The sequence below is a fragment of the Oculina patagonica genome, chromosome 4, assembly GCF_052425735.1.
Source record: "Oculina patagonica isolate OP01 chromosome 4, crgOcupat, whole genome shotgun sequence".
In the NCBI taxonomy this organism is placed as follows: domain Eukaryota; kingdom Metazoa; phylum Cnidaria; class Anthozoa; order Scleractinia; family Oculinidae; genus Oculina; species Oculina patagonica.
In genome coordinates, this window is record NC_135761.1 from 8,377,108 (window position 1) to 8,401,210 (window position 24,103).

The following is a 24,103-nucleotide window of genomic DNA, read 5'->3' on the forward strand; positions in this document are numbered from 1 at the left end:
TTGTGAGCGTCCAGTTCTTTCCGTGTATGTAAAATCGAGTTTCCTTTTGAATGCCGCGAAAAAACACGCGGCAACTTTTGCCGCCAACTTGACAAAAAGCAAATTTTGTTCGCGAAATTAAAAACTTTTGGTTTCGATTCTTAATTGTCGTTCTTCACCTTTTCCGCCGACAAAAATAAACATTTTGGGAACGAGCGTTTGTGGAGGCGTTATGCGGCAGCTTCCTGAAAATAAAATTATAATTGCAATTTAAATGCGAACGCACTTGTTTAGCCATACAGTATTTTCTTTCAGTTGATAATGTCAAAAAAAAAAATTAGATTAAACACATTTAATGGTTTTCGTGTAAAATTTTATTTCTCTCGTATTAAATTACCGAGTTCAACAAGTCGGATAAAAATACTAAATTACAAATGTGCTTCGTAGAGAGATTGCTACTTTTTTCGATAAATAACTGATATAAAGAATTCCAACAAAACGTAACTATTTTACTGTACATGTATCCAATTATTTCAAAGCCATTGCATTTTCAATGAACCGCTTCATATCAACGTCTCTGGCCAAATCTATCGGCAACATGCCACTGTCCGTCTCGGTAAATAAATCTGCGCCATATTCGATCAATATCGAAGCGGTCACTGCATTTCCCTCGCGTACAGCCTCGTGTAGTGGACTGCTTCCGTTTAAAGACTGCCTGTTGACTTCTGCCCCATGTTCGAGCAATAGCTTCACACCTTCGGTATCGCCCTTCGCCGCAGCTTCGTGAAGAAGCGAAACGCCAAAACTATTCAACCCGTTTACGTTTGTAACTTCTTTGATTACGCTAGCGATGGAAGTTTTCGGTGATCTTAGCATGCAGGCTCGATCATTCGCGTACACAGCAGGGGATGAATATCGGCGCGGTTGAAATTGTTCATCCGATTCTAAGTTGCGGTTTGGCTGGTTTCCGGGATCCGAGTAAATGTTCACAGACGACGCACGTAATCGATCTTGAAATAAGTTCTCCGCTCTTGAATTGTTGTTTTGCTTGGCTGTCGGTATTGTTCCCCCTCTCTCGAAATTAAGCATATTAGCACCGGAATTCGTCGATGCTGAACTATACGCCGAATCAGATGAGCTAGACGAATCAGACGAGTTTGAACACAAAGATGATGTCGATTGCCTTTTAAAAACCTCTCGTCGGCGTTTTCCGCATTTTGCACAAACTGTTTCTCTGCAACCAGTGGGTAACGCTACACCAGTGAGTCGTGGAATATCCATTAACCTTTCCAGATCTTTATCTCTCGTTTTGACAGTTGCGGTCGGAGCTCTTGGGTCGTTAATAACGTCTAAGGAACTGCGCCTTTTCTGGTTTTCAGACCACGAAATATTTGAAGTTAAAATTTCGCTAGTCGCTCTCTGTCGCTCCTGTACCAACCCGCTCACATCACTCTCTTGTAACTTTTCCTCAATAAGGTCCCTCACTTCAGGCTTTCGGTTAAAATACTCCTCCACTTCTTTTGCCCTCCCTCTCCGCCGCATGGCTTCAGCGAGTATTACAACAGATTGTAGATCTCGCGCCAAATCTAAAGCAAGCTCGCCTTGATCGTTCTGCAAGCCCACCTCAGCACCCATGGTAATGAGATAGCGCATAATCGAGTGATTACGAGCTATCGTAGCAGCGTGCATGACGCTCCATCCTTCTTTATCCTGAATATTAAGATCGGCGCCATACGTTACCAACAGTTGCACAAGCTTGAGAGGCCCTGTGAAACAGCACCTTTGGAGGGCTGTAATGCCATCTCCATCGATCTCGTCGACGTGGAACTGTTTTTCGTTCTGTTCAAGCAGAAATTGCACTCGTAAAATGTCCTTGCCGCTCACGGCTTCGTGAAATAATTCGACCGGCTTCCGCTTGACTGCAAATTTCAACATCGCGACAAAGACCTCCGAAGAAAAACACAGTGTTATGGTGCCGAAGCTATTCTTCGCGAGGTGTAATAAACACACGTCTGTGTCGCGTCAAGACTTGTTGGTTATGAAAACGGGCCAGGCCAAGAAACAATGGAAATTAGCGCCTTTTGCGCACCAACAATGCACCGGGAAACGAGAACACAAGATTGCCAAAGAAACTGTTATATCAACATGTCTACTTGTATTGTTCCAATTGATTGCTCGCAATGACAGTCAATTGACATAGGTATTATCTGCCCTTATTGCCCTGTCTCCTGTTGAGATAATTAAATCTTCCTTTGCGGTAGCCGTGGTGAGGAGGTCATGCCTGTTGAATTGTTTTACGAGTGTAACAATTTGTTTGTCATTACGTTTTGAAATAACTTTAAGAGTGTCTCGGCTTTGTGGCTTTCACGTCATCGTTGAAAACAAACTTTGCGCGATTTCATTTGTTTCACATTGTTTGCCAAGCTCTCGCACTTTCTCTTTGTTCTTGTTAAGACACTCATCAGGCTTTTTAATTAATGCTTCTAATCTTCAAAAACCGATTATGACATCTAGCGCGTCTGAGTAAACGCTAAATAGAAAGCTTTTAAATCTACGTGGCAGGTTTTCGTTAAAAAAGAAAAGAAAAAATCCCAAAGTTGGCAGTTTGCGTCGGTGGGGCTGCCAAAATTAGTAAATAACCAAGGACTTGATAGAAATTTCAATGCTGATTTTCCAGTTGGTTGCTTTTTTAAGTGATCTTGGTATTTATGTAGGATTATATCAGAATTTCGCAGCATTTTTTTTAGGGATGACTCAACGACATGACGTCGTTTCAGTGATTTTGCACGCCATACCGACCTACGCCGAATAAAAACTCCAAGACACGGTACGAGGCGATTGATACAATGTATAGTACGTGACGAAAATTTCAACAGAAGTATTTGCAATATCAAGCAATTATTTTTGTAGAACACTGGGTGTTTTGTGGTTTAACCACAACATTGTGGTTATCAGTGAGTCATCGAAGAATAAACGTTCTTTTTAAAAATCTTTTTTTGGCCCTGACTCAACGCTAATGCAGAGAAATAAATCTTGTTTGTCCCCACGCATACCAAACTACCATATTTCGGTATATGTTGTGACCGTTTCTTTCCTTGGCGATTGATAGCTATATTCTTATATATTTATGTTCTCCTGGTTTTTTGTCAGGTTGTTGGGGGAAATTACAAACCGATAAAAAAAAAGCAACATTTCAAGTAAAGCCGGGAGCTCAGAGCGCACCCTGCTGAACGAAAGAAAGCGCTTTAGAAAACCGACGTGTCTATGTTTTGCTCTGTTTACCACGAATGGAGTGGTTAGTTTATTACTCCGGCGCGCCATACGGATAGCTATTTCTATGGGCGCGCTGACCCGGAAAAAGTTAGTAACATATCATGTTCACATGTTTTCTTAAACAGATATAAACATCTCGCAGGCTTCATATCGTGCGAATGTAAACAAAGCGTGTGTTCATGGGTCAATGCATAAAAACAGCTGTGGAAAAACCCTTTAACTCCCCGGAAATGTATTAACAACACGCAGGAAATGTCATGAGTGGAAGATTTAAAATTGTCTCAAAGTCATTATGCATGCACTCACGACATTGCATTCCATTCAAGAAAATTATGATGATTGTTTTGAACTGTCTGTCGATGTCTGATTTTGCAGACGAGCGACTTGAAAGTATGTAGGGGTACTTGAGACTAAGATGAAGTTACAAGTTTCTAGTTCGTTCTTTATTTGAGGAGATAACGGGGTTTAAGATAGGAAGGAAGATAGCGACCGATAGCAGGATAGCAGCTTTCGTAGAATGTTCTTGTCTTGAACTAAAACGCACTTCTTTAATAGGTTGAAATGTTTAAAAAAAAAAACAAAGTGGTGTTACTGACCCGTACCTGACTTTAGAATTACTCGTCAGATTAAAGAAAAAAAAAACTGCTAATATAACACGACAATATAAACTTCGCCAACGCAAGCCGTTCGTATATCCGACAAAATGTGCTGATTAACAATATTTATGGGGGTCTGTTTATCTTGTGAAATAGGGATGCTAATCTGGTTAAAAACACGACGTCCCAGAATCGAATCCCGATGATAAGTGGGGTAAATGTCTGGCTTTAATCCTATTATAAGCTGTTTCAGGCGTATTAGGACTAACAGAGAAGGAGAACAGAAATTTCATAGTGTCGAAGCTTCTAGAGTAGGTCACAAAATGATCCTCTTATCGAGCTGATCACGAGAAAACCATGTGTATTCGATGTGTGCCGTGATCAGCAGATATTCAAATATTGTGCACATGTTTGTCATAAAGGCTTAAACTGCCCAATTCATATTAAATGCCACGCAATGTCCTTTATTTTTTTTTACGGTACTTTATTCATGATGTGTAAGCAATGCTAAAATTCTAATAGACTTGTATCCGTCATCGATAATTCGCCGAGTAGATGAAGGAAATAAGTGGTTAAAAGTATCCATCTGGTCTTTTCCGTTCGGGTCACTTTTGCCAAATTCCCGGGCGCTTTTGTAAACTTATGCACCTATCAATGTTAAGCCGCTGGGGGGGGGGGGGGAGGCCGGGCATAGGCGGGGGGTTTGACAGCAAGTATTTGCCCGTAGTGGGGACTTTTGACCGTTTTACTGGACTTTCTTACAACATTTTATTGAAGTTTTAAAGTGACTCTTTTGAACATCCACACAAGCCCTGGGGTTGGGCATTTAATCAGAAAGTCTAAGCTAAGTTCAAATGCCTGGCCTATGCCCGGCCTCTTTCCCCCCCCCCCCCCAGCACCTTAACATTGATAAGTGCATAATATATGCTACTAAGATTTTAAGAACCATTACGAAAAGGAAGAGCCATTAAAAATTTAAATCTTACAAGTACTCATATAAAGATTGCTTTATATTGGGACTGGGACCTCAAAGAGCTTCACGTCACGATATGTTACAAAATACCCTTAGAACGAAGGAAATCATCAAAATAACAGTTTTCCAAGGTAGAAAATCAACAAAAAACAAACGCGAATAGCTAAGCCGGATTTGAGAGATGGCCAGCGATGAACTTGCCACTAGTCGAAACATTTAGCTTGAACGTAAGGCCTGGGCGAGTGCCTAATAGCCGGAAGGACAAACAATTGTAAGGGACTGAAGAACTTTTACTAGTGGTCTTTCTGCAAAGTAAATTTCTGCTCGTAGAAAGAAAGATGTAAATAAATTACAGATGGCTTTCGACACACGTCTCTGAAATGAAAGAAAAATTGCATGCCCGAGCAGGATTCGAACCCGCGTCTCCCTGTTACTAGTCAGGCGTGATATCCACTACACCACGGGTCACCACGCTGGATACGTGGCAACTTATTTTTATATTACATCTTTCTTTCTACGTTTGTAAGGCTTTCTAGGCTTATAAAATTTCTAAATTTCTGCTCGGAACCACAATTTAAAATAGGAAACCTGGCAGAGATACGAAACCACAGAACATCTCTGAATTTGTCCTTTGTGCCATTTGAATGAAACTGAACACGTGTTGCACTTTGTACTCAGTTTTATGTCACCTTCAAGTCCAAAATTCATTTACGTTTTGTCTGCAGATAAACAACTGCCAGTATCCATATTTTATGGATTATGTACAGAAATGCGTCATTGAGTATTAGATTCTTGTAATTCAGTTTATTTTAATTTACGTGTATTAAATTATTGAATTTAAGGTAATGCAATGTATTTATTTGTTGTTGTTATTGTCGTAGTCTTTGCAATCAAGGGACTTCTAAGGAGGCAGTATAGCCAAGGTAGCCAGCAATCTAGGGAGCTAGTTTAAACTGTTTGCAGCGAGCTGTACATCATCGACTATCGACTACCCACTTCTCAAATTCAAGTACGGGTCTGGATGGTCAAAATTTAGAATATCAGCTGAAAACTGACGCGTTTTTAACTGATAGCTGAGTTATCAGATCTGCAAAATTTACTGATAGCCGAGAAATGGGTTGAAATTTTATCAGATAGCTGAGAAATCGCTGAAAATTTAACTGATAAGCGAGGTTCCAGCACCCCCATGCAGACTGATGGGTCAAGCTCGGACAAGACTGGTGAAATAAATTTGCGGTGCCATTTCTGATCAGAATCTGTTAATGGGATTTTAGACGGCTAGTCAGAAAAGCCACTTTGGGCTTTAAAGAAAATAACCTGAAAATATTTTTATAAACGCAAGGTCGCAATAAGCCCCCGGATTACCGGGTAGATCTATAGAAGTGCCCGGACGTCTGTAAATTCGCGGTGGGCGGGCGAGATAATTCTGGGCGTGCATGCTATTTTATATGAGAAGTAAATGCCTTCTTTTTTTTTTGGGATTGCTCAACTGTTCGCTGTTCAGTGATAAAAAAACAAATGAAACGTTTGATATTCTATCAAATCAATTGCAAAGAATGTGCATAAAAACCATTGCGACGGAATTTCAACACAAAAACCGAGGTCAAAAAAGATGCTTACTTTGGAGTTTTGATACAGATAGGCATCTACATAGCAAAGAATGACAAGAACAGACGTGGTGTAATGAAAGGAGACCCTTTCCATGCAGACATAAATTTAATTTGCCGTTTTTATATGTAAGACAGAATCTTATAAGGACGCGAGGTCTTTCGAGTTCAGCTGTAATTGAGCGTTGTTCCTTTAAAAGAGTTGAAACTGAATGAGGAATAAGATAAAGATCCTCGGATAAAAACACCTAATGAGAAATTTCCTGTGCAATTCTAGCTTGCAATCAGACTTTCACCTCTCATATTAATTCCTTTAACAGGGAATTTCCGGGGTTACTAAATTTATTTCCGTGACATTTAAATCAAAACGGATAAAAATATTTTTCAAGGCTTTTAAGAAGGGCGGTAAACCGCCCTAAACTTTACTGAACAATGTAATTTATTCCGGCTCCTTTTACTCCAACGTGCGTTAAGCTGGTTAGTTAAAATACTGTTTCGGACAGGGAAAGGCTGTTCTACGGCAGCTATTAAAAGTTCCCGCAATTACTGATACATTAAAAAACGTTTCCATAACAGTACATCACTAAACGGAGGTAAATACTTGTTTGAGTGCGTGTGAAGAGAGGTACCTTGAAGTGGAATCATTTTTCAAGGAATTTCAAATATTGAATTGTGCAACTGACTTGTTAAGAAGAATTAAGTCTGCGTTGTTATTCAATGTACTTATACTTAAAAAATGCAGCTTCATTCAGCGCCTTTTTTCACAAAATCTAAGCGGCAGCCCAGAGAAAACATCACGTGGTAGACTATGAGGCGCTTCGGAGCTCTTAAGGTGTATTGCTGATACTGAATTAGCTTTAATCGGCTTTCTGAGTCACGCGAAGAAATGAGGAAAGCATTGAGATTAGCTTACGCTGCATTTGAAATTTTCTTTCTGGAAATTGTACTATAAGAACTTCCCAATTTTAACATATTTCATTTTTCATGCATTGCCCCTCGACTCTTGCGACTCGACTCGACTCGACTCGACTCGACTCGACTCGACTCTGTCTTGTGATGGTTAGTCCGGCAGAAATGTCTGGTCGCGCATAAACACCGATTTCAAACGAACGCCTTTTCCACAAATCAGAGTCGAAAAATCGATTTAGGAATTATAAGAAGATCTTGAATTATCGAGAGGCGTATAGCGATATGGCTTTATTTGGGTAAGGTGGGTGATGCCAATTTAGGGCGTTTTATGAAACTGCAAACAGGCATGTGTCACTGCTTGAGTGGAATCCACCTTATGATCAGCTATCTTTGTATCTATGCCTATTTAATAGCCCCCCGGGGGGTTTTTTTTTTTTTTGCCCCCCCCCCCTGCGCCCCCCCCCCCCCCTTAATAGCTAGGGTGGCGACTTCCATAAGCGTATAAAGTGTAAGAGGTACCAGAAACCCAGCCTGCGTATTGAGCTGGTGATTTCGTTAGCGCAAAACGTAGACTGCAAAACAGTCGTTTTTTCTTTGAAGTCGTTGAAAAATAATTCTAAAGTCGTTGAAAAAAGCGCTTATCAAAGGCGCGAAGCGCCGAACATTGGAACATTGAGGCGCGAAGCACCGATCGTCTCGCGAGCCTCTCCCCAGTCTCACTCACAGTTTTGACATTGGATCCAGACCTCTCGCTCTCGTACTAAGACCGAGCGCATTCACAAAAAGTACGAGTGTTTTTCAGTCTACGCAAAACGAGGCAAGCACGAGGCCACGAGGGGTGAAGCCGCGAGAGGAACACTCCCGCCATCCTATTCCCCTTGCCTGCTCGCGGCTTTTCTCTCCTTCAAGGCATTTCCCTCCACCGCCCGTTTCTGTCTCTACTCGTTTAATTTGCGCCAACGAAACGACCAACTTCGCAGACTTCCAGAATTCTGATTTACAGCGTACATGCAGGGTTGGCTGAAATTCGTTTTTACGCCTAAGAGGTATCCGTTCCATTACAAGGCATGCTGAACTGAAGGACATCAAAATGCGCTCTTTAAACCCTAAACTGAAAGTTCCACTTTACTGAATGTTTCCTGCTATTTTCGCCATACTAGACTGAATTCAGTTCTTACATTGCAAACAAATTACAAAAGTGGCCTAAACTGCGGATAGTGTTCATGTAAGAAGACGGAAAGATTAGATCACGTTTTTAAACTAAAATCCCGAATCATAAATACTCTTGATGTGTCTTGAGTATTTTGTAGGCGCCGTCAGCCAGTTGTTAGCGATCCATTTCTCTCCATTAATGACGTCACATCCGCCGTGAAGCGAGTAGCGGTCCACGGATCCTAAAAGACCGCTGTCCGGGTCGATAAAGTTGTTGTACCACATGATGGCGGTGCCTTTCTTGGGAGGGACAACAAGATTTGCCAGTTGACAGTTTACGCTCAAGTTGAATTCGTCTGTTGTAGCGTTGGGGCTTTCCAGCTCCTGTGTGAACAAGAATTTTGTTAAACCTGATTTAGGAATTCAAGTTCTCCTAGCTAGAGTGGTTTCACTTGGGTGTCGAAAGTAATTCACGTTTTGCATTACCAACCTCTCAGTGCGATCAGTTTAAAAAACTCGCCCTAAACTTTCTCAACCAGTCACAAGCAAAACCATTAAGGTCTCCGCACACGTGGGGACAAGAAGGGGTCATGCCGCAGCGACATTAAGCAGCGACAAAACATTGTGTTGTTCACACTGAGGGGACATGTAACAGGGACTTGTATCGGGGACATGTAGCAGCAACAAGAACACAATATGTACACATGCAAGAAAATGTAGCGGGGAAATATGTCGCAGCGACACGTCTCCCTCTTGTGTAGAACCTCATTCCTAGGAACAAAATGTGGCAGGAATTCGTGTTTTCAGGCATGAGCCAAACACAATCAGTACACACAAGGGGGACGTGTCGCTGTGACATGTCCATAGGTCATGTTCCCGCTACATTTCCTTGAGTGTGTACATATTGTGATTTTGTTGCTGCTACATGTTCCCGATACACTCCCTGCTTTATGTCCCTTCAGTGTGACCAACACATGATTTTGTCGCTGCTACATGTCGCTGCGGTATGTCCTTGCGTCTTGTCCCCACGTGTGCAGAGAGCATGGAGACCTTTACTCACTCAAAAAAATCGCTTTCACACGTTTTCCTGCGCTTCGCGCCGGTTACATGTACAGTTTTTGCTTTGAGTTTGATTGGCTCACTGGATTGTCTGTGTCCTTTGGGATTGGCCAGACTGATTATGCTATTTTTGGCCTGAATGAGTCTGTGAACTAACTGTGGCTAAAACACTAAACTGAGTAGGTTTTGTTTAAAATATGTCATATGATAGCTCTAGAAAACAGAGGTTTCTTGTCGCGCTTTCATTTCCATCAACCGTGAGAGTTGAGTAAGATTGAATTGAGGCGAAAAATTCCTGATGCCTTTGAGCACTGAAATTGGTGTTAGTTATAATCCAGCAACAGTCATGCAGTTAGACACTTAAGTCGCCTTACAGATCTCTGTATTGCAACGTCTTTAGTGTGAAGTGTTTTGTCAAGGTGATATTTGTTCGCCGGTTTACAAATGGCGCACTCGAACTTGTGCGTTAAATCAATAAACTTACTCACCTCTGGTGTGATTGTGGTGTTGTCTGCTATCAGGAAGGCTGTCTCTCCTCCTTCTTCAACGTCGTTAAGGTAATACAGTATCGTTACAAATCTGTAAATAAAATATTTTGCCAGTTCAAATTGAAGTACTTGTGAATATGGTTGAAAAAACCCCCTCCAATTTTGGCGATTCACCACCAATATAGAATATAGTAAACGTTTGTTTGTATTGACCAGTTTTTGTTTGTTTGTGCTGTTTCTGGTTTGACTTCGCAATAGCTAGCTAGCTTTATTTTTTCTTGGAAACTAAAGGAGTTGTTGACAGTCTGTCCCTGATTGAATACAACGGTCGCGTCAAGAAAAAGCGCACATTCACTTTGTCCCTCCTGTAGGGTTTAAGCTCCGTGTGGATCGTATTTACCTCCATCAATTTTACTTCGTTCATGAAAAATGAATTTGGAATTATTACTGATGGAATATTGCAAAAATTGAAAGCTAATATATATAAGGTTAAGCGCGCGTTCATATATAGTCTGCATGGAATTCTTATAGTAACATAGAAATCTCTAAAGAAATTTCGTGTGACTGTGTAGCGCATATAACTAGTGAATTGAAAACGATAATTAAAATGAAAAATGCGCTTGATGGAAGTATAATGTTTCCATACGTTTCGGGGCTACTGCCCCTTCTTCAGTGGAAAATGTGAATGCCATCTTCAGACACAGGCGGCCCAAGCTCACAATTAGAGGAGTTAAAATATTTAACATAATCTCTTTTGTAACCGTATGCGAAACGTGACTCTCGACCGGCAGCATATGGAGGTGTTGTGTTACAACGGTTCTCATTTATAAAGGTTTGTATGGGAGAATACGCTTTCGAATTTATAGCTAAATATAATGAGATTTTGACAATAAAATCAACTTACCTCAATGTCCTGTCGTTATGTCTGTTGTTATCTCGGTTCTCAGGCCGATCCGAGGCGTTTTAAGCGAGTTATGCAATTTTTGGTTTCCACTGCTAAGAAGAAGTAGCAGTAGACAGGACATTGAGGTAAGTTGATTTTATTGTCAAAATCTCATTATATTTAGCTATAAATTCGAAAGCGTATTCTCCCATACAAACCCTTATAAATGAGAACCGTTGTAACACAACACCTCCATATGCTGCCGGTCGAGAGTCACGTTTCGCATACGGTTACAAAAGAGAATTATGTTAAATATTTTAACTCCTCTAATTGTGAGCTTGGGCCGCCTGTGCTTCAGATAGCAGATGGAATTCTTATCCCTGGCATTTGCTCACGTCCTGCTTGTGCCGTAATCTCGTTTCCAGAGTCTGTGCGTTTTCCGGTCAGCGGTGACCAAACGCCCAACGGGCAACGGGTCTGGGCGATTCAAACCAGGAATTCTTGCTCCGGTTTGATTTGGCCGTATTTTGGTGGGCTTTTCAGTCTAGTCCAGAGTTCTCGATTCTTAGTGCTGACCAAAAGGATCGCGGACTCTGGGGACGCGATTGCTGGTGCCGCTACGTTTTGCATGCGCATACGTGGATGAGTTAAATCAGTACCTGCACACCCGACATTCGGGCTTCTGAAAGTGATTCTGGTGACAGCAAGGAATTGTGGGTTTTTCAAAAGGGTTGGAGTCCAGATGGCCGTGGTAATGCCCAAACTGGTCATATTGAACAACCTGCAAAACACATCACATTTCATCATAATTCTCATCATATCGCATCCTAGGTCTTGTAACGGTTGATACCATAAAATAATTTTATACATGATAAAAACTTCCGTTTTGCATTGTCAAACGGTCCGGCATGCAGCGAGAATACACTTAAGGGTGGTTACCAGTTAGGAGAAATACTATTTTGATCTTAGTTGCAGAATAGCTCATTCACTACTAAAGCTTGTATTGCGATGATTTAAAAATTAGCAGGTTAGCGTTATCGACGAGAGTCTTTAGAAAGTTTTTTGTCCTACCTGCATCCACTCGCTTCCTTGAATCAGTTTTCTCGGCAACTGAGTCAACCTGGTGATTCTGCAGCAAAAGCGATAGAGATTAGATTGGAATCAGCATAGTACCGTTTATGCGAGCGTTTCCTTTTTGGTCACTTTCATTTTGGCGCAAATATGATGATGTCACTGAATAACCTCCCCAGGCCCTAACTTGCATTTCGCGTTTGTCTGCGAGACAAAGGCATCGCCTAGGGATTTGGATTCAAATACCGTTTGCAGACTAAGTTTTCACCTCACGTTACTAGTTGCAGTCTTTTAAAAAAAAACCAACAGTTCAAGTTCTCGCGCCATGGCTACTTAGTTCCGTTAGTCAACGCCATTTTGGATTTACGTAGGCAAATTTAAATATTCCAGGCTGCCGTTTTCAAGATTTACACCCACTTTCAGTGTAAACGTGCGTAACTTTCTTTCTACATCCATCGTTCAACATCATCTTCGACATTGTCTTTCGACGTGCTGTTTAAAATGAGCCAATCAAAATCAATACATACCGGTGTTGGTCTTACCATACAGCGGTCAAACGCAGCGCGCGTGCGCAGTTTCTGTGTAATTCCCGCCAAAATTTTCCATACAAAGTCTTAAATTTTCCGATAACTTTCGCTTTAAAGCCAAAAGTTAACGCCGTCCCTGGAAAGTTAAGGTTTATACGCCGCTTATGGATTGGAAATTTGATAATTCATCTTCACTGAGTGTCCCAGCTTGAACTGTTCTTTCACCGTACTATTTCTTTAACAATTTCTTACAAAAGTTTGCCCACTTTCAAGTCGAAAGTTCGAGGCGGCGAAGACCGGATGTGACGTCAATTTTTGCGTTTGACCGCTGTGTGTGGTCTTACCCACACAGCGGTCAAACGCAAAAATGACGTCACCTCCGGTTTTCGGCGCCTCGAACTTTTCTGAGAATTTGTCTCGAAAGTGTGCAAACTTTTGTATGAAATTGTTAAAGAAATGGTACGGTGAAAGAACAGTTCAAGCTGGGACACTCAGTGGAGATGAATTATCAAATTTCCAATCCATAAGCGGCGTATAAACCTTAACTTTCCAGGGACGGCGTTAACTTTTGGCTTTAAAGCGAAAGTTTTCGGAAAATTTAAGACTTTGTATGGAAAATTTTTGGCGGCAATTACACATGAACTGCGCACGCGCGCTGCGTTTGACCGCTGTGTGGGTCTTACCTTTCGAGTAGGCGTCTTAAAATTGGGTCAGCGTTCTTGTCCTGTCGTAACCAGGCCTGCTGGCTGTACCGGGGCCTGTGGCGAGGACTTTTTTCTTTCAAGAAATCCATGTACCACAGGATCTTTTTTATGTTGATTTTAGCAAATGCTTCACGACTTAGTTTACCTGTACGATGGATCATAGGAAGAAAGGTGAATAATAGTTTGAGAAATCAGTTACAGACCTTTATCGCTAAGGGGCTACAGTTTTTATGGTGCATTTCAAAAAAGTCTACATTTTTGGAATCTGTTTTGTTTATTTATTATATACTCAGTAACTTGTTTAAAAAAATGTTTTTTTTTGCTTACCATCTTGGAGATTTTCAGATAATTCCAGACGCTGAAACCTTAATCAAAAGCAAAACATACATTATGGTCAATTTACGCTATGGGTGTTAAAAAGAAAGAACAAAACATTCCGTTAACAATATTATGATCTCAACTCCGCCCTCCCCCAAAAATATTCATTTGGTGTTGTTAGTGATCATGATGATGATGATGATGATGATGATGATGATGATGATGATGATGATAAGGAGGAGGAAAAGGAGGAGGATTATAAAGAAATAAAATTGCGAGAATGAGCAATCCCCGCCCATCCACACCGCCGCCAAACGGTAGATTGGCGGAGAAGGAGGCAAGTTGTATCTTACTCACTTTGCATTTTTCCCATGCAACTTTTTTTTAGTCCCCGTATTTTTATGATCCAATTTTTCCTACGGTCTGAGGGGATTTAACATACTTTGATATTGGACGATGTTTTTCTTAGCTAAGTAGTACTCACATTCCGGGAACTTCATCCTCCCTCATGAATAGAAGTTTGCGTTTTTGGGCGAAGTGTCTCACCTGAAAATAAAGCAATCACACAGGAGTAAACACAAAGAAATCTGGAAGATATGAAAATAGCTAAAAGCCTTATTTTTCGCATGCCAAGCACATGAATGTATTTTGTGTTTTATATACGTACCTCATTTGCGTCGATAAATCCATCATTATTGACATCCCAAACGAAAAATCCTTTAGCGAATCGCTCATCGTGATCCAGCGTCCAGTTTCCATCTATAATCAAGTTTAAATAGTAAACATTAAGCTACTTACTCAATTCGGAACTCTGTACCAGAAAGAGTAAAGCGTTTTGTTGAGCCTACTTGCTCAACATAATTATCTCCCATTTTCGTTGCATCTCGGGCAAATTAAGGCATGGGTCAACAGTTACTTCCCTCAAAAAAAGTGAGGGGGTGGTCTAACTTCTAAGGCGTTGTTCATTACAACATAAAATTGTAGTTGACAGATGAGTCTCCAACAGTGATGATTTTTTGACATGTCGAAGTTATGCAAATTAGGTCACGTGACTTAATACGCTAAATAATCGTAGAAAATCTTTAAGCGAAATTGGGAACAGTTTATAGCAAGAGAAATTCAATTTGAATGGTACAAGACAAGTCCTAATAGTAACAGCAAGGAAACTGTGCTTGGCAATTATTGAATATTTGATTGATTTTGGAAATAAACAGCTTTTTATACTAGTACCCAGTCTCCCAGTAAAAGTGTTCTGTCTTTTGTAACGTTTCCTTTGAAATATTTTAACATTTCCAAGCACAGAAACAATGTACCTAATCGCCTTAAAGTTAAAAAACTGACAGCAATTTTAAGGAAGCAGGAAAAAGTGTTCCCGTTTTACGTAAGGTTTTTTTTGCGCCTTAAGAGGTCACGTGACCTAATTTGCATATTTTAGACATGCTAAAATGAAAACAATTGATAATCCATGGTTCTGGGAAAGTTTCATGCTGCTACAACTAAAGCTTCAAGAGAAAGACTACCCCCTCACTTTCTGGGCGAATATCGAGAGGCCCATGCCTTAATTTGCTTGAGATGAAGCAACCCTGGTTATCCACAATATGGTTGTCCTTTGAAGCCTAGACCACTAAAAGTCCCTTAGGGTTTTTCTCATGCAGAGTCAGTCAAGTGAGCGAACGAGCGAGCGACTGCTCGTAGTCTAATTGTAGCCTAATTTTAATCGCACTCCGGCTCCTCACTCTATATTTTTCCTTATTGTAGCTGCACCTTTCCCCACCCCCGTTCCCGAATTTTGTCGGGGCTACCCTGATAATTCGCGCGTGCTCATTAATATCCAGTCCTGCCGGAGTGGATAGAAGCACTGTGAGACTAAAGCGTCCCGGTCTGGCCGGCCAAGGACACAACGTAAAAACCCTAGACGTCAAGATGACGGAGGTATAAATGACAACTGTCAGACAAGACTCGAGTCGCTGTTGTCATTATTATTTATGAAAAAGCACGTTAATTAGCTCAAAAACGTTTTTACCGGCTTCTCTCATGTCCTCGTCCAAGTCCCCTTCATACGCGGCTACATCAAAGCCCGCTATACTCATGGCGAGACCGCTTTCCTTTGCCAGTGAAATGACATGCTCACACTCCTCATCAGACAAGAATCGGGGAATTTCTGTTTTAAAGAAATATCAATTTTGAGTCAAAATTAAAAAAAATTAAAAAAGGACGAATTTGTTTTGTCACAATATAGGACATTTCTTGTCCTTTCAGATTTTAACTCATGTTATCAAAACATGAAGAAGGCTTTTTAAAGTACAAATATTTGAGTATTCAGAACACTAACACTCATAATAAACAAGCAAAACAATTAAGCAAAGAAACAGAGACAATTGTTGAACTGGGTTTTTTGCCTAAGGATACGTTTCTTTTTAAAAAAAAAGATATAAAAAAATTCCAGGTAAAGGGTATGCGTTTAAACAAATAATTGATGCTTTTTATCAATGCATCTCACCAAATAGCAGAGGCTTCATGGCTCTAGTGATCATCTGATATTTTCTCCCTTCCTCCAATTCCACCCATCTCACGTGACCAGTCTATAAATAAATAATACCACGAGATCACAAGTTGAAATAGCGTTCTTCTGGTTGTTGCTCAGACGTGCGTGTGTGTCTTATGTGCGATCATTGCGTACTTGTTAGCAAAAAATTAATTAGATTTTTTATCCCAAAGACTTAGTCATCTAGTTAGTTACAATTATTCCCCGCAGTGGAGGCAGCTAGTGATGCCATGTCGCCATCTTCTCTCTTCTTCTTCCCATACTACCTTTCGGTCTCGTCGCGTGAACTTTTGTGCTTTTTTTCCGGCAACGTTTTTTGAATTAGCTGTATATGAATCAAATCATGCACGCACCGAAAAACGTGATTAAAAAGATAGTTATCAAAGCCTCATAGTGGCTAGGTTAGTGTCAACATATCGGTAACCAAAATTGATTGCGAATGAAATTAAAAGTGTGTTGGTACAAAGATTACAACATTCAATCACGAAAACTTCTTAATGGTCTAAAATGCATTTCGATTTTAATAATTAAGCTTAGAACAATTTACGAAATGAAATAGAGAAAAGAGGCTTTCGAACAGTAGTATTAAGTACATTTTTATCTTTACATGAAAAGGTGTTAAATTATGCAAACAAGGGGTTTTCCTTTTCAATTGCCAAAGTACTAATATATTAACTTAGCATAATTGTGCTAGCCACGTCAAAAAAAGTGTTAATAATGGTGTACCATAAGTGCCCAAACAAAAAGGAGCTCTGCTTTCTGCTAACCTGAAAAAATGCACTTTAAAATCACTTTGTTCTTTTTTGTTTATATCTTGAAGCAGTGTTTATATTATTCCAAGAGAAGGCACAGGTGCAATACACAATTTACCAAGGAATACAGTCGCCTATTGGGTGCCGGACTTCAGACCAACGATATAACCTATGATTGCTTTAGGAAACCTCTGGGAAATGGCTGTTATTTTAGAGTACATGCTGCACTTTTCTTGTACGACAAAACTGTTAAAAGGATATTATCCAGGACTTTATTTTAACAAGAACTAGCTAAACGTGTGTTACATCACGTTGCATCGAAACCGAAATGAAGTAGAAAACACGACCAATCAGAGTCCAATGTTGTAACAGCGTAAATAATCATATTTCTAACAATAACTTGAATGGCTTAATAGAGTTTGAATGGTTATTAAATGCATTTTGCTCCGCATGTTAAGTAAAACACTTGTTAATATTATCAACCAGAGTCAATGGCTTCGGTGAGATCGCTCTCTCTTGAGCTTGCTACGAGGAGCAATGGACTTGTTTGGATTGAAACAGTTCTGTTTGCTATCATCAATGTCGCCGCATTCGTTGGAAATCTCTCCGTTTGTTACGCCATGTACAGAAACCAGAGGCTTCGTACGCTTTCCAACATGTTTGTTGTAGCGCTGGCTGTCAGCGATATTCTCATGTCCACCTGCTGTATGCCTTTTTCAGTCGCTACTCTAAATCACGGACAGTGGATTTTTGGTGAAAGTTTTTGTCGATTTCACGGATTTGGAGTGTTAACGTTTGGACTGGCTTCTCTTCACACCATGGGTATAATTGCAGTCAACCGATACTTCTGCGTCGTCAAACCAGAAAAGTACATCGTGTTCTTTAAAAAGCAGCGAACTTTGATGTATATTGCTGTGGTGTGGTGTGTAGCTTTAATCGGATCTTTACCTCCATTTTCCTTCGAACACGGTGGATTTGAATTCCAGCCAGGTAAGGCAATGTGTTTGTACACGTTCGATACCAATATCGCTTACACCGTATTTATTGAGTGCGTTTACATCGCTACACCCTTAACAGTTATCACAATCTGCTACGCCAAGGTTTTCTACACAGTGTCGCGATCAAATAGAGTTTTCTCATACGAAAATAACCCACAGCTTCTCAGAGCTAACGTGGAAGAAGCAAAAGTGACCAAGACTTTAGCAGCAGTGATGGTTGGCTTTGCATGCTGTTGGCTTCCGGTTTGTGTCGTCGATTACATTGACGCCGCGCGCGGGGAACCCTTGTTGCCGCGACAGGCGTACCTTACATACGGGTTCCTGGTTTACCTGAGTAGCACTATTAACCCCTTCATTTATGGGGTAACGAATAGGCAGTTCAGGCGAGAATACAAGGCTATCTTTAGTGGCATGTTCTGTTTAAGATCTAGTCGTTGTACGCCGGGAACTCCGGAAGATGTTTCTGGCAGTGAGAGTCAAAGAAAACCAGGGCAGCAAAGCAGAAACCTGGAACTTAGAACAAAAAATCTCGAAATGTCTTAGTATTCTTTAACACATCGCTTATTAGGTCGTATAGTGTGATCGTCCGGGTGAGAGTAGTTCTGAAAAGAACTGTTGTTGGTGACTGACGTTTCGACAACCTGAGCGGAAGTCATCTTCAGAGTCAAGTCTTGACTCTCAAGAAGACTTCCCCTGGCTCTGAAGATGACTTCCCTTGATTCTGAAGATGACTTCCCTTGGCTCTAAAGATGACTTCCCTTGATTCTGAAGATGACTTTCCTTGGCTCTGAAGATGACTTCCCTTGATTCTGAAGATGACTTTCCTTGGCTCTGAAGATGACTTCCCTTGATTCTGAAGATGACTTTCCTTGGCTCTGAAGATGACTTCCCTTAGATGACTTTCCTTGGCTCTGAAGATGACTTCCCTTAGATGACTTTCCTTGACTCTGACGATGACTTCAGTTGACTCTGAAGATGACTTCCCTTGACTCTCAAGAAGACTTCACCCGGCTCTGAAGATGACTTCCCTTGATTCTGAAGATGACTTTCCTTGGCTCTGAAGATGACTTCCCTTAGATGACTTTCCTTGACTCTGACGATGACTTCACTTGACTCTGAAGATGACTTTCGCTTAGGTTGTCGAAACGTCAGTCACCAACAATAGTTCTTCTCAGAACTACTCTCACTAGGACGATCACACTATACGACCCACTGATACTCCTGGGTTCAAACCATTTACTATACATCGCTTATTTTTAAGTGTTATAACTTATTCTGTGGATGAAACCCCGGGTGTGTCCATTTGAAACGAACCGGTTATGGTACGATTTATCACAGATCTTATCATATGTTATGGTATCGTATAAAAGCTGAATTATTAAACGCAAATGAGTTCCGAAGGCTCCCCTTATCGGCATAACAGAAATAAGCCGAATGGTCTGCCAGCACCAAAAACACTAAATTCCGAAAAGGACATGAACGTGTTCTACACTGCCTGTCCAACCACCTCATTTAGGTCACCTTGTTCGTCAGACCCAGAAAATGCTTCATCGAAGTGAATAATATTGATGTTCTTAGCCACCACTTGGTGACAAAGTTCAAAGACGCTCAGAAAAGTGAAAGAAACAAGTAAGCAGTCATTGTGATTACTGGGATGCTATCTATCAATAGCTGAACAAAATCTACCCTGAAGATCGCGGCTGATGCAGCTATATGATGACCTTGTTTCCAAACATAGGAAGCCAAACGACGTGATGCAAATCACACCCGCAACAACGACAACCAAGGTGTTAATTCTTAAGAACACTTATTTCCTCAAAAACTGTGCACCGGAGTGGTATTGGTGTAGGAGTATGAGGAAACCAAACAAAACAAAATTGTTTGCAGAGAAGTACGTCTAGTAAGTTAATAACTGTTGATAACTTTACGGTTAAAAATAATAAAACCGTACATGTACAGACTGCCAAAGTTTGTTACTTTCTTTGTGTTAGCAGGGGCAGCTGCTTTATTTACTGCTAAAATTTCTTCTTCTGCCAAGGTAGAAAACCGTGGGAGGCAGAGGGCGAGGGGCAAAGCCCCAAGTTAAATGTAACCTGCTATCAAAAGTCGATAGAATCCGAAAGCATAACCCAATGACAGACTATTAGACAAACTTGCAATCTATGTGGCTACGCAAGGGTTGTCTAATTTTCGTTAGCATAACCACACTGACCTACTATTGGTAATCGCGCAATCTGATTGGCTATTGATCCGTAGAAGGCTCTCGGAGCGCACGCTTAGTCTTCGCTGAATTTTATCAATCAAACCTTCAATAAATCGACTCTAGCTATATTTGTGTTTAATAGATCGGTCAGTGGGTTATGCTAACACAATAAGACGGCTCGCTCTCGGTTTCTACCGGCTTTTGATAGTTGACTCGGGGCTTCGCCCCTCGCCAACTATCAGCCGATAGAAACCTCGAGCTCGCCGTCTAATTGTTAAATATACTGCCCTGAGAACGTGCGCAGGTAAAATTGCCAAAAACAACGAAAACTGTAAATAAACCTCTTCCACTGAACGTTTTGTTGAAGAGATCGGTCTTTGGTTCGTGCTAAAAAATTTATTCTTAAACCAACTGCAAACCTAAATTCCCAACATTGATCAACGTCTAAATTCTTCTTGTAACATCAATACATTATCAAGCAGACAGGTGATGGAGAACAAAGAGAACAAACGAAAACATCAACTAAACGATACCGAGCTGATGTTATACTAAATTCTCACAAATAAGTGAAAACCAATGTATGAAAACAGGTAAGGAGAATTTGTATTTCAATTTCAGGCTGAAAGCGGAATTAATTGAATTTGTACTGGTACCTGGCCTACAAGACAAAGAATAAAGTTACCAATCAAAATTTTCACTCACTGATTTAAATGAAATACTTCCACCGAGGTTATAATACCGGAGTTTTTTTAGCAGGTATTCACAGCTACTCCAAATTTAGGTCAGGTTCGCGTTTATATTCCTCTACGTATACTATTCTCCCACATTCGGAAATAGTACGGCGTGGCACATTCAAAATTAAAAGTCACAATATGTATCTGGCTGACATCTGAAAGCGGCAGTTTGTATTAAAATTTTTTGGGAAGGAAAGGGAAACAAGGTAAACTTTCAGTTACTAAAATAAATGCTGACCTTAAACTGATACAACATGCCTTCCCTTTCTTTAGTTTGGTCCTGCTTTTATAAACAATTTTAATCAAGCTGGTAGTCATAAACATGCGCGGTGAATATGTACGTCGATTTTCAACGCGCTTAGTAGGTTGTTATTCAAATAAAATCACTGATTTACTCATCCAAAAAATCGATTAGGCCCTCCTGCAAGAAAAACATGAATCTGTTTTCCCGCTAATACAAAATAAAGAACCATATGCATTTAAAGAACGCGACCTGCAATTATATTTTCCCAAATGTTTTTAAACTTGGTGATAAACATCGGCTATACCACCGAAATGTGCTGTGTTGGCCTTTCATTGGTTGAACGCCGCTGTAGTTTTGATAACAAGTAGAGGGCCTATCTAACATATATAGTTATAAATTAAAACTCATAGTCAAAACACTAACCTTGACTCCATCCAGACGCACTAGATTTATTTCATCTCCTCTTGGTTCGTGACAAGTTTCTATAGGATCCGTACATAAGTTTAGCAGCTCGTCTTCATTAAAGCATGGCTTTGTAAATTTAATGGGTGTCTCTTCAGAATCTTCCGAACTACCACAAGCAAGGAAGCAAAACAGAACTACGAGAAAACCTCGAACCTTCATACTTTCCTTTCTGAAAGGTTCATTTACTATAGTTTTAATTCAGTTACAGCTACATGGCTTTGGCTTAAAGGGTTTAATAATTTATTTTCTCGATTTAGGACAAGCAAAAAGCGTTTTGTCTAAGTCTTGTAAAGCATGTGGCTATATTGTTAGAGATGACCGCGGGTTAATCAGATCGCTTGCTCATGTAGCGGGTGTAACTGAAATTCGTCTTACTTCGTGCGAATTTGCACGTTTAAACTGTAGTGATTTTTACTCCTCGAACAGACCTCTTTGACTTCGTTTGTTTCTTGTCCCATGTCAGACCATGTGATGTTATCCTTGAGAATTCTTTTTTTTCAAATTCAAACATATCTAAGTGAAATTGCATGAAAATACTTTTTAAACAGACAAAGGAAAAATTCTCTAGAGAGCATCACATGACCTGAAATGGGCAATTTTCATACAAAGCTACAGAGGGTCTTCCGTCGCCTAGGCCGACGCCATATCGACGTTCCCAAAAGATAGAAATGTTTGCCCTCAAATATAAGTTTTAGTTACCAACCGTGACGATGAACAGTTTTCCGCACACTACTTCGTATCAGTCCGCTCCGTTCGATTCTAAGAGATGAGGAATTGGATGAATACTAGCACTTTTGAAAAGGGGCGGCTAACGGCTAACGGCTAACGTTTTCACACCCCTCCTTTACACATATCCCGTTTAATGACATAGTCCCCAAGTAAAATGCTGATACTGGTTTAACGCGCTACATGCAGTTTACGCTACGTAGATTTTGCTATCATTTTGAGTCGAAAGCAATGTCGGTTATAATTTAATAGTCGGCTCGACTAAGTCCACCATGCGTTCAGACTAAAACCCAATTTAGGTGTGACAGCAACAGTATGTCTAGAAACTGCAAAATAAGACTGCTCATAGTCCACTATTTTCCGTGAAGTCAGAGAGATCGATCGTTGCGTTCGACGGGTCGCCATCTATGTTCCTGAACGCGAGCGAAAACTGGGGTGAGTGCAAAAGGCCCGTGGGAAGGATGCAGGTTCCCCAGTTTTCGCTCGCATTCATGAACCAAGATGGCAGCCCTTCGAACTCAACGATCGATCTCTTTGTCTTTACGGAAAAATAGGGAACTGTGAACAGACTACTGCAAAATAAAGACCCAACTGCAACACGGAAAAGAATAACTTTATTTCTCTTTTTTTCGCGTCTGAACCTTTCTTTCGGGGAGCTTACGCAGAAGTTACTGTTTAAAAGCTCTGTGATTTGATTATAATAATTGATAATAATAAGTAACCTTTATTTTAGAGTCATTATATTTAGCTTTACAACTTATTAAGAACACGAACAAAAATGTACATAACATTGATGATAAAATCTATATAAAAAGAATAAAAAAACTAAGTAGCATTTACATTTTAAAATCTCATTTATGTTTCATGGGCCAGCAGTAACTACCAACAGATCAAGGATTAGACAAGTGTGTTCACTGGCTCAATCTCTCTATTTAACAAATTCAAAATGGAGAGTATGTTTCAATAATATCTTACCGTATATTACAGATCTACTATACACATTCGGGTCCGCCAACACGGTGAGTTACACTGAGTGAGTTATCATGTGAGTTAACGATGGTGTGAGTTGCCAAATCTTGAATTTTCAATATTTGTCCTGCCAAATCTTGAAAATTCAACATTTGGCCTGCCAAATATTGAAAATTCAACATTTGGCCTGCCAAATATTGAAAATTCAAGATTTGGCAGGCCAAATCTTGAAAATTCAACATTCGACCTGCCAAATCTTGAAAATTCAACATTTGGCCTGCCAAATATTGAAAATTCAAGATTTGGCTGGTGAAGTTTCCTTCTGACACGTTGTTCTGCACGTGGTAATCCTTGTCCGAGAATACACTGTGTTATTTTGGATTTTTCGACATGGCTAAAGAAAACTTTTCTTATGCTCAGGCACTTAAATGTAACCTTGGTGGCTTTGCAGGTAAGTAACACTGTTTCTGTATTAATATTTGTATTGGCTCGATAGTATTTGAAGGAAGCAAATGTTTATCTCCCCATTCTAGCTCGTGACGGAAAATCGAGCAGTTTTACCAGAGCACCGGCGATAAAGATATTGTATGAGAATAGTATCCCAGGCATGTACCGGTAACTATGTCGCAGGTAGGTCGGTGGCAAATGAAAACCAGACTTAAAGGGACTATGTCACGGATATTTCGCAGATTTTTGGTCTAAACTGTTCTGAAATTAGGGGAAGGCAACTTAGCCCATAAAAAAACAGTATCATTGAACATCCAAAGAGAGACATAACCTTAATTTGCGGATAGAAATCAAGCTACGGCTAGAAATATCGATTTTTTGAAGACACGCGGAAACAATTTGAAAATGTTAGCCTTACGTTTTCAAATTGCAATTCGTTTTCATCCGAGCCATTCACAGTCAAGGATGCTAGTTAACAGAT

The 24,103-nt window shown here is 40.4% G+C and overlaps 3 protein-coding genes across 3 annotated transcripts; 1 reads left to right on the forward strand and 2 right to left on the reverse strand.

Moving 5' to 3' along the window:
* Positions 1-330: 330 nt before the first annotated feature.
* On the reverse strand, positions 331-2,860 carry LOC144649370 (uncharacterized). Its single transcript, XM_078508859.1, has one exon. The coding sequence runs from the start codon at positions 1,912-1,914 to the stop codon at positions 508-510; it is 1,407 nt and encodes a 468-aa protein (XP_078364985.1). The 5' UTR covers positions 1,915-2,860; the 3' UTR covers positions 331-507.
* A 4,938-nt stretch (positions 2,861-7,798) lies between these two features.
* On the reverse strand, positions 7,799-21,879 carry LOC144649429 (transmembrane prolyl 4-hydroxylase-like). Its single transcript, XM_078508918.1, has 11 exons — positions 21,439-21,879; positions 16,040-16,121; positions 15,563-15,700; positions 14,207-14,298; positions 14,024-14,085; positions 13,549-13,586; positions 13,201-13,366; positions 11,991-12,048; positions 11,579-11,700; positions 10,037-10,127; positions 7,799-8,873 (listed from the first exon to the last, which is right to left on the reverse strand). The coding sequence occupies exons 1-11, from the start codon at positions 21,637-21,639 to the stop codon at positions 8,598-8,600; spliced, it is 1,326 nt and encodes a 441-aa protein (XP_078365044.1). The 5' UTR covers positions 21,640-21,879; the 3' UTR covers positions 7,799-8,597.
* On the forward strand, positions 16,946-18,377 carry LOC144651375 (melatonin receptor type 1B-like). Its single transcript, XM_078511310.1, has one exon. The coding sequence runs from the start codon at positions 17,328-17,330 to the stop codon at positions 18,375-18,377; it is 1,050 nt and encodes a 349-aa protein (XP_078367436.1). The 5' UTR covers positions 16,946-17,327.
* Positions 21,880-24,103: the final 2,224 nt, after the last annotated feature.